At 36.4% G+C, this 14777-nt stretch overlaps 1 protein-coding gene across 1 annotated transcript in view; it reads left to right on the plus strand.

Moving 5' to 3' along the window:
• The window catches only part of SCIN (scinderin), an 89517-nt gene that overhangs the window by 43950 nt on the left and 30790 nt on the right, over positions 1-14777 (plus strand). Inside the window, exon 5 of the mRNA XM_017867398.1 lies at positions 14158-14250. Within this exon, the coding sequence (XP_017722887.1) occupies positions 14158-14250 (93 nt within the window). The remainder of the gene's footprint in view (positions 1-14157; positions 14251-14777) is intronic.

Here is a 14777-nt window from a genome sequence, read left to right on the forward strand (position 1 = left end):
TTGATAATACATTTTGTAAAAATTAGGAGAAAAAAAAAAAAAAAAAAAAAAAAAAAAAGAAAAGAAAAAAAACCCAAGGAAAAAAACATCTATATGTTTTATAGACTTTCATTAAGAAAAAAAACCAGCATCCGGTAGATATAAAAAGAATGAAGATGAAGAAGGGGCAAGTTGTTTGAAACAACAACAGTTTTTTTTTATTCTGGAAAGACTTTTTAAATATAGTTTAATGAATTCGTTAAGCCTATAATCATTGTAAATGCTGGTGGTGAAATACTGGCAGTAAAAATACTACAGGGAGATGGTGGGCAGATGCTGTGTTGCTGAACTGTTGTTGAACTCTTGCTTTTATAAAAACAACCATAAGGCTCTCTGGAAAGTCATACAAGCAATGATTGTTTCAGATTTTTGACCTAAAAAAAAAAATCAGAATAACATATTATATCTTCATTAATAACTGTTTATCAAGTGCAGGGTTGGTTCCCAATGAAATCTGAAGACTCTGCTTACTTTATTGTCTGGTTGAGGAGCCAAGCATGCACTAGAAAATAGTCAGAAAGTGTGAGAATAAGTCATGAGGGTCCTCAGAGGCCAGAGCGCGTGGTCTGAATGACACCACAATTTGTTGGAAGACTTCTCATGATGAAAATCCTATTTTAGACTATGATATTAGCATATAGTCTAGATTAACCTCCAAAGCTTCTCCCAAATTAGAAAATGTGTTGCTTTTGTTTTAATAAGTCATAATTCAAAGTATGAAAACAAAAGAATGTATTCAGCCATTCCCTTGGAAAGTTGATGGGATATTTACTCTATGCTAATCTGGCTGTGTTGTTAGTAAAAACTAGAGTTGAATAGTGAACATAGTTCTTAAATTATCTTTTAGAAATGTACTCTACAAAGCCTACTGAGGCAAAGAGTAAATTTTTAGCCACATTTCTTCAAAGTACTTTGCAAAATAAAATGTATATGTTATCAATACTAAGTTCCTTGAGGGCAGGCACTGCCTTTGTATTTGCATAGCCCTCACAGCTCTAACTCATTGCTCACTCGTATTTGAATAATTAAGACAATTAACTGTGAAATATGTAGTTCCAGAAACTAAGTATGCTTGTTTTTCTGTTTTTTAGAGGATGATATTGCTTTAAAAATACCCCTGTTTTAGGTGATATTGTTGATGTAGACATGAACAAAGTCGTATGCTGATTAAAGTAAGTTTTAAGACCAACTAGATTTATATAGAAGGACAGTTGGTATTTAGAAAGGATAATTCAAATATTCTGCTCCTCTTCTTTTTTCAGGTGACAGTTGCAGCCTCTCAAAAACAATGAACAAGTCTTGAGCTTATTTATACTTAGTGAAATACTGTCCCACATATTAGGCAGATGGCATATACTCCAAGTGAAAGTACTTCACACAGTAGGAAACATGTAGCTAGTATCTAAAACTCTTCATCTGTGAATTAAAATGCATGTTACCTTACGTCCCCCTCAGGTCAGGTCATCACACCTTTTAGAATCCAGCAGCCACAAAACTCCAATTCTTTCTTGCCAGCACAGCATGTAACACTGCTGCCCGCCGGCCTGGCGACCCTGATTGGCTGTTGCCTGCAATTTCAGCGCTGCCTCTTTCGGAACTCTTGGGGCCACCACTGCTCACTGCTCTGGACTAAAGGTGAATTTGCTCCATGAACGCCAAGGAACTACACACATGTAGTGCTTTATTATTGAGTCTTCTGGTACATTTGTCTTATTCTTTCCCCAAACTTAATATTAAAAGTCTGTGCACATTGCTAGTGCTTCCAAAGGTCTTACACAATTTAAATTTACAGAAATAGGAGTGATTTTTAAATTTTAATAATTTGATCATTGGAACATTCTTACATTTCAGCATACAAAGTAAAAGATTACCAAATCAAATTGGAACTTGGAAGCTTAGAATTTTGCCAGCATTCCTTAAAGTTTCTCTGTGGGAAATGTTTGTCCTAAGTTTACTGGACTTACATGGGTTTATATTTTAATATTTTAATGAAAATATAGTTGTACATTTAAATAAAGAATGATTGTTTTGAAAATGATACTATAGTGAAAGGAAAGAACTTTATTTCTGGGGCGTGATCTTTGATTAGATAAATCAATCATTCTCCATTTATCTTTGTAGGGCTGTATCGAATGAACCAAAGAAGTACTAGTAATTGAAATGGGGAGCTTTGTGAAAATCTCCCTCACGACCACTTTGGAACAGTATATATAGCATTTTTGAAAGCGTTTAAAGCTTTATAGGAAAATAGTATAAATAAATATACAGCTAGGCTGATGGTGCACACCTATAGTCCCAGCTATTTGGGAAGCTCTGGTGGGAGGATTGCTTGAGTCCAGGAGTTCAAGGATGCTGTGAACTATGATCATGCCTGTGAATAGCCACTGCACTCCAGCCTGGGCAACAGAAAGTGACCCTGTCTCTTAAAACAAACAAACAAAAAAAAGGTGAAGGTTGCTCTATGGGTTTGTAATACCCACACACAAAATAACTCATTAAACTATTTTCTGTTGCTCTCCTATTTTTTTTTTTTTTTTTTTTAGTTCTAGTCGAAACTCTGTACTTTGTAAGAATGGAAATTTGAGTTGTCTGAGATATCAGTTGGGTCTAAATACTTGTGTGTTTTCCAAGTAGTTTTAGTTTCCTTGTTTATACCACTTTTATTTTGCTAGGAATTTTTGTAAGTCCTTGGGAAATTGAACAATGTCTTAAATATTTTGGAATCTCTCTTTCATGTAGCATGGTGCCTGACACATAGGCACTGCTCATCAAGTATTTGTCATTTGACTGAAATAACATTATTATGAGAGTCATTAGGAAAGAGCAGGTCCATTTACCGACTTACCATTCAAAGATTCTTAAGTTAAAGGGAGCAAATATATTTGCAACCTTTTCTAAATTAGTCCTGAGGCTACACTGCATATAGAGAAGAGATGAACTATCAGAAATACAAGCAAGTGGGAATCTTTCCCTTTCTCCTCTTTGTTGCATTGTAATTAATGCATTTTCTCCATTTTGCTTTACTGCAATAATACTTAGTACACTCCTGAAATCCAAAGTATTACAGTGATAAGGAGCACCTGCCCCAAGGTTGCGATGCTCTCTAGAACACTATAGTTGCTCTAGCTATTTAGATCTACCATGTATTGATGACTTACTGTTTGCCAGGCACTGTTTAAGGCCCTATTCATTTGTTGTTATTAATTTGTTGCCTGGATTTCTAGTATTGAATATGGATACCCATTTTGCTCCTCATCAGTTCCTCCAGTGGGGGAAGTTGAAATGTTCTGAACAAAGATAAGAAATTCATATAGTAACAGCTTATCATATGCTGCAATAAAGTAATAACATTTCATGTAATCTCCCCCTTTGTCACACCAAAAGTCATCATGAAGACTTGTAACCTTACAGATAAGTTACCACTGTTATGTAATCAATCCAAATTAGCACCATTTGGCAATCATCTCTGAATGAGGTAATTTTCCCTTTAGCTTGCAGCTGAAGTGAGGGAATATCAATATACTCTGTAAACAGGATAATGCAGTTCCAAGACAGATGGATTTAATGGGTAGGACAGGGGAAAGGGATGGATCTTTGCCCCAAAAGATGTGTATCTCAATTGATAAGCTAATACAAATATTGAACTATAATGGCAGTTTCTATTCTATCCTTTCAGTGTTCCACTTGTCACAATAGTGATAATATAAAACAAAAAACAAAACAAAACCAAAACTAACAGTCAGACTGTATTTTTTCAGTAATTTCAGGTCAAGTTCATCTTATCCTTTGTGTTAAGAATCAGCCAAACACAGATATAAAAAGGCCAGGTCTCTGATTCAGTGATTCATGATTTCTTGCATTCATTTAGTAAATTAGTCTTTAGTTATATAATAATAAACAATAATATTTACTTTATATCAGTTTCCTCTTACATATTGTGCTTAGAGTTAGCCAAGCCCGGATACGAAAATGTCAAATCTGCAAGATTCAGCAATTCACACCTCCTTAGTATGTATTTGATAATAAGCATTTGTTTAATATCATGAGGAAATATGCTCACGTATTGCAAAGAGGTTCCTAAAATGGTGACCACCTGGATTGTGCTTCCTAGTACTGTTTTTCCAGAGCCTAGAATCGCAGAGTGTTGGAACTGGGTTATATTGACAGCACTTGTATAAACTAGTGTTATTGTATTAGAATTGCTATTATGTTTGCAAGGGTATCTAGTGCATCACAATTTTTAGAATTACATTATTTTGAAAAAAGTATATGTAGTAATATATTTATTTAAAAGACTTTAAAGTGACTTTGTAAGGAAAGGATGGTTTGTTCATGTAAATACAGTATTCTGCTCAGTGGAAACCAACAGGAAATTCTCAGTGTCAGATATCCCATAATGTACTAATCACGAAAAAGGTACTAACATGCTGCTAAAATATATTAGTATATGTATGTAAACAAAAAAACTTCATAGAAATATGTTGGTAGTGAAGTCATAAACCATGTATCACAGAGAAATTAAATATTAATGCTCTATTGCAATGAATAAACTAAAAAGCAATCCGCTATCGAAAATACATCTCAACAATGTCTGATAGAGTGCATGTAGAAAAGACAAATATGCTGATTAAAAACAGTTTCGAATCAAGGAGCAAATGCTCTACAATTGCGTTGTGATATTTGGAACACTATTGTTAGGGGAGGGCACGACTTCTCTCATCTTGTGTTCTATAAGGGTAAATGTAGATGGCTCACTGGTAGGCTGAACTTTCTGTTCCTTCCTTAATCTTTTTTTTACATTTTCTTGATAACATACAAGTGCTTCTTATTATTAACACAGGAATTAAATAATCTAGGAAATGGATTTTAATTGCTGCAAAAGAGCTAACAACTACTACCCTGACAAACATTCAGTGCTAACCACAGAAGAGGCAGTCTTCTGTGGGCTTTACAGGATTTAATTCTTACAACACTTACTATGAAATGGAAACATTTTTTATTTCCTGTCTATGTTGTGGTCCTCCAACAGATGACTCTGAGACAAGGACTTGAGGGCAGGCTGTTATTTGAAAGATGATCCTGAAAGCACCAAGTAGGAGTAAAGTGAGACAACATTTTGTTAACAGATGTCTTACTGCAGTGAGCAACCGGGGCTGAGTCTCAAAGAGACCCTCAGGCGTTAGCCCTCAGAAGGCTGAGTGGTTGCTGGGTCTAGCCAGTAACTCCCATCTCTCATTGCTTGAGCATTGCTCCTTGGTTCTTAATGCCGCAAAACCTCCAGTCTGCCTTGTATTTGGACACAGTACAGCTCCATGGCTAGATAATGCCACCAGATAGAAAGCAAAAGACTTTCAGCTTTAAGACACTATCTATAGACAGCTCCATGGCCAGAAGATGCCACCATGTAGAGAGCAGAAGACTTAGAGCTTTAAGACACTATCTACAAATGACCTCTAAGTTAGATCAAGGTGATATGGGCAGAACACCAATAGCATCTATTACATCCTATTTTACAGATGAGGAAACTGAGTCATAGATAGGCTATGTAACTTGCTCAACTAGAATTAAGAATAAGAAATCTGTGGATTGGCTGGGCGTGGTGGTTCAAGCCTATAATCCCAGCACTTTGGGAGGCCGAGAGGGGCGGATCATGGGGTCGGGAGATCGAGACCACCCTGGCTAACACGTTGAAACCCTGTCTCTGCTAAAAATACAAAAATTAGCCAGGCGCAGTGGCGGGCGCCTGTAGTCCCCGCTACTTGGGAGGCTGAGGCAAGAGAATGGCGTGAACCCGGGAGGTGGAGCTTGCCGTAAGTGGAGATCGCACCACTGCACTCCAGCCTGGGCGACAGAGCAAGTTTCTGTCTCCAAAAAAAAAAAAAAGAAAGAAAGAAATCTGTGGATCACACCCAAGCAGTCTTTCTTACAGACACCAAGATCTTAAACATACAGAGCAAGGGAAATCCCAACTGCTGTGAAGTTATTTTACAACTTCATAAACTTTGCCAGAAATTTTTTATAATTATGCCTCATTTTATATATTGCATATAATAATTACTAGTTTTAATAGCACAGTGTTTGTACTCAGTGGACAGGTGATATGGTTTAGCTCTATGTCCCCACCCAAATCTCATCTGTAATTGTAATCCCCACACATCAAGGGAGGGACCTTGTGGGAGGTGATTAGATCATGGTGGCAGTTTCCCCCATATTGTTCTCTTGATGGTGAGGGAGTTCTCATGAGATCTGGTGGTTTTAAAGGTGGTAGTTTTTTCCTGTGTGCTCCCTCTCTCTCTCCTGCTGCCATGTAAGATGTGCCTTGCTTCCCCTTCACCTTCCACCATGATTGTAAGTTTCCTGAGGCATTCCCAGTCATGCAGAATGGTGAGTCAATTAAACCTTTTATCCTCATTAGTTACCCAGTATCAGGTATTTCTTTATAGCAGTGCGAAAACTGACTAATTCAACTGGCTTACCCCTTTGTTTTACAGCTCTTACCATTAGCATTCACCTCTTCATCCAAACTACAGAGGCATTAGGTTCAGGGTAATTGGGGTGCACATTTTTTTTGGAAAGAATATATGTTTTCTTAATGTACAGCATAGAAGGAATGCAAATATTTTTAAGTGCCTCAGAGTACCTGAAAAGCCATTTTTGAGTTTGCTCAGTTAAAATTTCATACTTGGAAATTTTCTGGATTATGTAGATAAAAACGTTTTCTCAACTCCCTTGCCGTTGAAACAAAACTTAGCCAAACTGAATTAAAGGTCATATATAAATCAGGTTTATGTACCTTCTCCTCAAAGGATGAGATAAAATTAAACAAGTTCATATAAATGTGTGTATATGTATATGTATATGGCGATATGGGCAGTGAAAAAATACTCCTGGAGGTTTAGCTCATGTTCTCACTACAGGGGTGCCCTATTTTCTTCTCCATTTCTCCTCTTATCCAACTTAGTTTTTTGTCCAACTTAGATTACCAGAGCGTAATCTTTTCCAAAGTCAGTGAAAATAAGCAAGAAGTTACTGAGACTAATAATGTTACCAGAGACACTGTAGTGAAGCCCTAGCTGTGAGAGGGGGAGAATGGTCTTTGTGGACCCAGCAGTTTTGGGAAATGGGACCTGATAAGAGATGACTAGAGCCCTCATGAATAGTTTGACATTATTATTGCAGAAGTGGGTTATTTCTCCAGCATGGATTTATTATTATATAAAAGCGAGCTTGGCCCCTTCTTGCTCTCTTGCTCCCCACGTTCTCTTGCCTTTCTTCCTTACACCATGAGATGGAGGTAGCAAGAAGGCCTCACCAGATTCTGGTACCTTGATATTGGACTTCACAATGTGAGAAATAAATTTATTTTCTTTATAGATTACCTAGTCTGTGGTATTCTCTTACAGCAACTCCAGACAGCTAAAACACTGCACTGAAAGTCAGTTCACCTGAAGCAGGGATCAAAGCTAACCTGCTAACCATTGTAGACTCAGCTGTTTCCCACAAAGCCAGAATATTATAGACACTCAAGAAATACACCTTACATAACAGATATATCTTGCCTCACCAAAATAAGGTCGTAGGTACAAGACTATATGGGAAAATACGATGGAAACCCAGAGGAGGATCAGAGAATTTGTTTTATAATCAAGGACTTATGATATCATAGACACCACAATTGTGGAGAAACTTCAATGAAAGGAACAGATTACTATATCGTATTCCTTCTTCTCAGCATTGTCACCTACTCTTTTGCTGATTGCACAAAAGACTTTTCTCTAGGTTTTGCCTAGAGAGGGACATACAGATCTATATTCCATGGGTAGTTTAATTCTAAGATACAAGATTTTAACAAAGGTACATTACCAAGACATATAGATTACTTTACAAAATCATTAGATCAGTACATGAACAAATAATAAAGTGTAAGTCCATGAGGAGGTGTGTAGAAAGAAGTCCAGTGGTAAAATCATTATGCAAAGGATTAGTCCAGTAATATGCAGGGTTGTATAATACAGAAAGAGTAATGCTTTGACCAGGGAAAGATTTGACTCTGCATATATAAAGGTGAGGAAAGGATCTACCATTTGTTGTACAGGATCTACCGTTTGTTGAATTTTCACCATATGCTAGTCATAGTAGTAATCACATAATAATTGAACCGTATTATTATGCCACTTTAAATGTGGAAACAAGATTACAGAGACTCTTAGTAGCGGCTCCACCCGGCTCAGTCTGCCTGATCCTGCCAAATGAAGGGAGGTGTCAAAAAGACAGTGGAGGAATGCAGAGAAATTAGGAACCCCAAAGGCAAGCTTTAGAAGCATTCCTGCAAGCACTGATCAGACAGAAATGTCCAAAGTGGATTTGAAGCCTTAGGGAAAAAGGGTTGGTGATGGCCAGAAAAGTCAAATGACCTAAAATCTTAATACCTGAGATTTGCCTCACAGCAGCTCCCAGACCACCAGGCCCTAATAATGTGTCCAGGGGAGATGTGTTCTAGCAAGCTTATGTGAACCTCAGAAATGTTTGGCAGACCTATCCCAATGGTTGAGGTGGATAAACCAGTCCAGCAAAGCTGATGCCACTGAGCACTTGAATCACATCACCAAACCAGGCCCAGAAGGCTTTTCAAATATACAATGCGTGGGCTCCAATCAGAATAAATAAATCCAAATTTCTAGAGATTGGATTCAGACATTGGCATTCTTTTTTATATCAGCCCAGATGGTTCTAATATACAGCCAGTGAAAACAACTGCTCTTGTTTAATAAGTTGGCATTCTGGCTTATGGCTTTTAATGGCTTGTGATTTTGCTTTCTATGTTATAGTAACTTGTAAGGTAACTTTCCATATTATAGTAACGTTTGGGGTCACTTTCGTATGAGTTTCACCCTTCAACATCTATCCTCTAATATCCTGATATTACAGGAACGCTGAAGCTCAGTCCTGCCTCATGATAAGTTCCCCACTGCCACAGCATTTCCCTGAGGCCTCTACGGCTGCACTCTCCATCTGGCATCCTCTAGGCATGAGTGACTATTTAAGTTTACATTTGAATTCCTTAAGATTAAATAAAATGTAAAATTCAGTTACTCGGTCACACTAGCCTCATTTCAGGTACTCATTAGCTACAAATCGCTAGTGATAACTGTGTTGGATAGCACAGATATGGAATATTTGATATTGCAGGAATTTCTACAGGACAGCACTGCACTATAGCTAAACCTCTTGCAGATGCCCAATTCACTTTGTCTTTTTATCCAAATATGCTTTCCTACCTCTAAAATACCTCACATGCTTTCCCTCCTCTAAAATACCTTTATCTATTCTTTAATATATGAAATCATCCTCTATTTTATTTATGAATAAAGGGATAAAGGTATTTTTGAGGACATCACTGAGAGAGAGCAGCAGAGTAAATATTGGAATCTTATATCTAGAGTGGGTGGAGCTGGCTAAATAAGTCTGCAGCTTTCCTCAGAATCACCAGTCATTTTATATCTCTGCGGATCTTCCCTGTTATCAAATATTTGTCTTATCTAAGGCATAAAATGCCTTGCAGCAAGTAAATATACCATAACAACAAGGGTTAGCTTCACTCTTACAATTTATTTCTATGCTCCATATGTTGCACTCTACTGATTGTTTCTCAGTTAAGGAAAGGAAGTAAGATACAGAATTTACTGAGTAATTAAAATGTCCATTCTTGGAACCTGTGAGCTGATTCTATTTTTAGTGAAAATAAAACCAGAGTCATCTACCCTAAAATGATTGAAGTAAGAAGAATGAAATGCCTCATTTTCTATATAAAGAACTTTGAAGTAGAGGTTAGAATGCCTGGGGTTTACATATTTGCTTTAATATTTATGAGACACAGATCTAAGGCAAAACTCCTAACTTCCTTCGGTCTCATTTTCTTAATCTATGAAGTTAAAGTAATCATGATACAGGTCCTGCCTGTCTCCCAGAGTTCTGCTGGGAGCACATAAGGCCCTCAATGTTAAATGCGTTTAGGACTTGGCACCAACTTGGCACATTTTCATCCACAGTGATATGTAGCTTTGAGTTACATATTGTCTTTCTTCCAGGTTATACATCATTATTGTTTTCTTATGATGCATTACAAATATTTATTCTAAAGTGGCCAAACATCTTGACTTTTTTATATAAAGAAGGGAAACCACATCTTGAGAACAAGCCAGTGTAAATGTTGGAATTTTTTATCTAAAGTAGGTAGAGTTGACTAAAAGGTAAAAAATAAATGAATAAGTAAAAACAGATGTACATACTGTGAAAAACTAAGGATTAAGAGAGTAAAAGAGGCCGGGCGCGGTGGCTCAAGCCTGTAATCCCAGCACTTTGGGAGGCCGAGACGGGCGGATCATGAGGTCAGGAGATCGAGACCATCCTGGCTAACACGGTGAAACCCCGTCTCTACTAAAAAATACAAAAAAAAAAAAAAAAATAGCCGGGCGTGGGGGCGGGCGCCTGTAGTCCCAGCTACTCGGGAGGCTGAGGCAGGAGAATGGCGTAAACCCGGGAGGCGGAGCTTGCAGTGAGCTGAGATCCGGCCACTGCACTACAGCACGGGTGACAGAGCGAGACTCCATCTCAAAAAAAAAAAAAAAAAAAAAAAAAAGAGAGTAAAAGAGTATAGCAGTTGTTTCTTAGCTGCCTGGTCCTTTTATCTAAAATACAAATTTCCACATAGGCCTGCTTAAGTTTTAAAAGAAAAGTTCACCTTGGATCATATTAGGGAAAGAAAGAAACAACCACCAAGGGTGGTCTTGAGACAGGTCGTGAGAACCTAGAAACTCTAAGGCTGGGTGATTATTAATTTCCTAGCTAGCTAGAGGGAAAGAATGGGCATGGCTTCCACAGGCAACGCCGAGTGTGTCAGCCTAATTAGAGGTGGGTACAAGGTAGAGAATGCTGAGAAATAATGCAGGACAGATGACATTCAGCATCTGAAGGGGACTTGGGATTCAGACAGAAGTTTTGGGTCAGTAGGAGCACCCAATTCAGAATAATCTAGATTGCAGATTCCTGGGCCTCACCATAGACCTGTTTATTGACTCAATGGATGGCAGCTGAGAATCTGTATTTACAAAGTCACACAGGTGTTGCTTGAGTATATTGAAATTCAGGAACCACTGCAGCAGACGTAAAATATAAATCGTTTTATTTTTTATTTTTTAAAATTGAAAAGAAATTTTAAATGTTTTCCAGCTTTATAAAGGGATAATTGACAAAGTTTGTACATATACATCTATCAAAATGTGATATTTTGATAGATGCATATATATATGATGTGCATACATCTATCAAAATGGTATTTTGATATATGTATAAGTTGTGAAATGATTACCACAATCAAGATAATTAACATCTGTCACCTTATGTTGTGTGAGTGGTGAAAATATTTTAACATCTTCTCTTTTAGCAAATTTCAAGTATAAACTACATTATTAATAAGTATAACCATCATACTATATTTTTTCTCCAGAACTTATTTATCTTATATCTGGAAGTTTGAATTCTTTCACCAACATTTCTCCATTTCCTCTATTTCTCAGCCCCTAGTAATCACCATTCTACCACTCTATTTCTATGAATTGGACTATTTTGGTTTCCACTTATTAATGAGATCATGCATTGTTTATCTTTCTGTATCTGGCTTATTTCACTTAGCATAATATACAATAGGTTCATCCATGTTGTTGCAAATGACAGGATTTCCTTGATCTAGAGTCATATTCCTACAACATAGGAGTAATGTGAAGTAAGGGGCCTTGCAGCCAGTGTCCAGGATAACTTTTAGGGTGAAAAGATGAGGTGACACTGAAGGAAGTGGAATTGGCAGAGCTATTACCCACAACAAGAGGGATGAGGGCCTTCACTGGGGTCTGAATCAAGGAACAGACAGGAATCAGTGACTAACCATTATTAAAAATAATAAGTGGGTAGGAGTGGGTAGGAGATCCAAAGTGCAGGAGAGGAAGTATTTAAAACTGACCACATAATTGTAAGTCCATATAAAGAGGAGAGAATAAAGATACATTACACAAATGGAGAATTGAGAGTGGCTAATTTTGTAGCAAATAAGCTCAGTTTGGAGTATTTAGATGATGGCAATACTTTTAAACAGAAACTTACAGAAAATAACTGAAAGAAAGAGGAGCTCCAAACTTGCAAGATAAATCTTGGCTAGAACAATTGATGAAATTTTTATGTAACACCCTCAAATGGGGCTTCTCTGTGTTTGTACCCCATTAAATTGTCAAAATATATGTTATTTCACATGCAACGGATGACATGAGCTAAATGCCAATCACGTGGGCAACCCAAAATGAAAATGTTTTACATTCAGGCATGATACTCCAAGCTGTATTCACAGTTTATGTCAAAGATCAAAATGTATGGCCTAGTTGATAAAGTGAACATATTTAGTTATTTCGCTCTTTCTACGCCAGATGTAAAGTCCTTAAGTGTTGGACAATGTGGTTAGAAACTCATTTATATACCTCAGTGACCTCAAATATTTGATAAATGCTTAGTTGAACTCAATTTTAAAGTGATCCTTAGAGATGATATCTGACAAATACACAGCATCTTTCTACCCCGGAGTTAAGCCTGTTTTGGTTAAATCCTTTGGGTTCAATTCTCAACTATGCTGCAGTCCTTTGATAAGCTAATTAAGATGCCTGGCTAATATGGGAATTGTGGTCTGAAAATTAAAAGTTAGAGTGTGCCTCAAATCCCAGACTGGGTCCTCCCGCTGGGAGGTTTCCTAGTATTAGATATGCCTTTAACACAAACTGTTTATTCCAAACTATGGTCTTAGTTGGAGTAGAATTAGAAAAGTATATGTGAGGAGATCTTTGATGGCTCTTACAAGCTATACATACTTATAGCAAAAGTGTTTTTTAAAAAAAGCTTTTGGTCACAAGGTTTTTATTTTTTATTTTTTATTTTTTATTTTTTATTTTTTTTGCTTGGTTCTATTTTAGCAAAAAAAGAAAACTGTGTTACAATCATTTAACATGTACAGTATCTAAAATATTTTATTGGTCATAGTACTAATAAATAGATAGGTATGTTCTCAGAGAACATAAGTTCTCTGATGCATCTCTCAATTTGAGAGTGTACTTATACTCATGCAAGGATTAAAGTATATTTTTTATTGTTTTCTGGTATTTTGCTGTACACATTTTTATGCAATATATTGTAAGGAATAGTGAATATAAAACACATTATGTAAGAAACTCATTGTGTATTAAGTATTTGTTGTATCTAAATGAACACCTTTGCATTTTCTAAACTTGAATTTATATCTATATTATAAAATTAAATTATTTAGAAAAGTTTACATTTGATTCCTGTCCTTGACATTCTATGCTGTTTGTGTAAATTAATTTAATGAATTAATTACTCATAGACATATTTTTTATTTTAATATATAAAGAAATTCAAAGCAGATTCAAATGTATTTTCTACCAAACACTTTTTAGGACTTTTGGATTGCATCACATATGCACAGAATAGATAAATACATTTATTCATTAATTTGACAAATACTTACTGAGCATATACTATGTCCCAAGAACTGTTCCAAGTGCCAAGGATACAGCAGAAAACAAAGCGTGATTTGGGTGATCAAGAGCTTGCACTTCATCCTATATGTCTATAATTATAATAGTATTTTACCTCCAAATAGTAATTTTGATTCAAATCTTTATTATAATAAACTCATAAACCTTAGAGATTATTTCTAGAAGCAGAGGTCATAGAACAAATTCTGCTGCAGAACTGAACATAGAGCTCAAATTTTAATTAATTCCTTCTAGCTTTCAGTAATATGGACACCTAGGCTTTCAAATTAGGAATTTTCCTTTCTTGGAAATTCATATCACAAGCAAACTCAGTTTACGTAATGTAATTGATTGATTTGACCCATGTGAAAAGGACTACTGTGGATGAATTGATGAGAAGTGTTTGAACCTGATCATTTTAATTGCAAATATTTTACAATCCATGTCTTTATAAATGTATTTTTGTAACTCTGCATCCTTTAATGGGAGGTCTTTATCTTTGCATCCACTGTTCACTTTTTTCCAGGTCTTAGGAGAAAAGCCGGAGCTTCCAGATGGAGGTGATGATGATGACATTATAGCAGACATAAGTAACAGGAAAATGGCTAAACTATACATGGTGAGTTCACTGTAACCACATTTATTGTTTCTACAGGACTGGATGTAGCTAGAGAGGCCTATATTGGGAGGGATTCCCTTTGCTGCAATTAAGAACTCCCCTCATTGCTCTCCAAGAGCAGTGTGTAGATAGAATCAGTTCTTTGCTCTTGTATATTTTTTTAATTAGATTTTAATACTTTTTGTTATTTTTATGAAAAACAACAAATATGTGAACTTATTGCTGTGACTCACATAAAATTATATACGGTTGCTGTACTAGTTTGCAACAATCGTTTGATATGTAGTACTCAATACGATATTTCCTTTATGGAGTAAAAATATTTTATCAGCTTTTTCTCATAAATTCTTGATAAGAATGTAAAGCCTTTACCCTATTTAAAACATTGCCTTTAGCCATAATGAAGTTCTTTGTTACAGGAGGGCTGAGCTACCAAATGAAACAGCTGGAGGGAACCAGGGTAAAAACAGTTCTGTTCTGGGCATTAACATGCCTACTTCCACATTAGCTGCATGGCACATGATTAG

This window comes from Rhinopithecus bieti, unplaced genomic scaffold (assembly GCF_001698545.2).
Source record: "Rhinopithecus bieti isolate Rb0 unplaced genomic scaffold, ASM169854v2 scaffold_3832, whole genome shotgun sequence".
In the NCBI taxonomy this organism is placed as follows: Eukaryota; Metazoa; Chordata; class Mammalia; order Primates; family Cercopithecidae; genus Rhinopithecus; species Rhinopithecus bieti.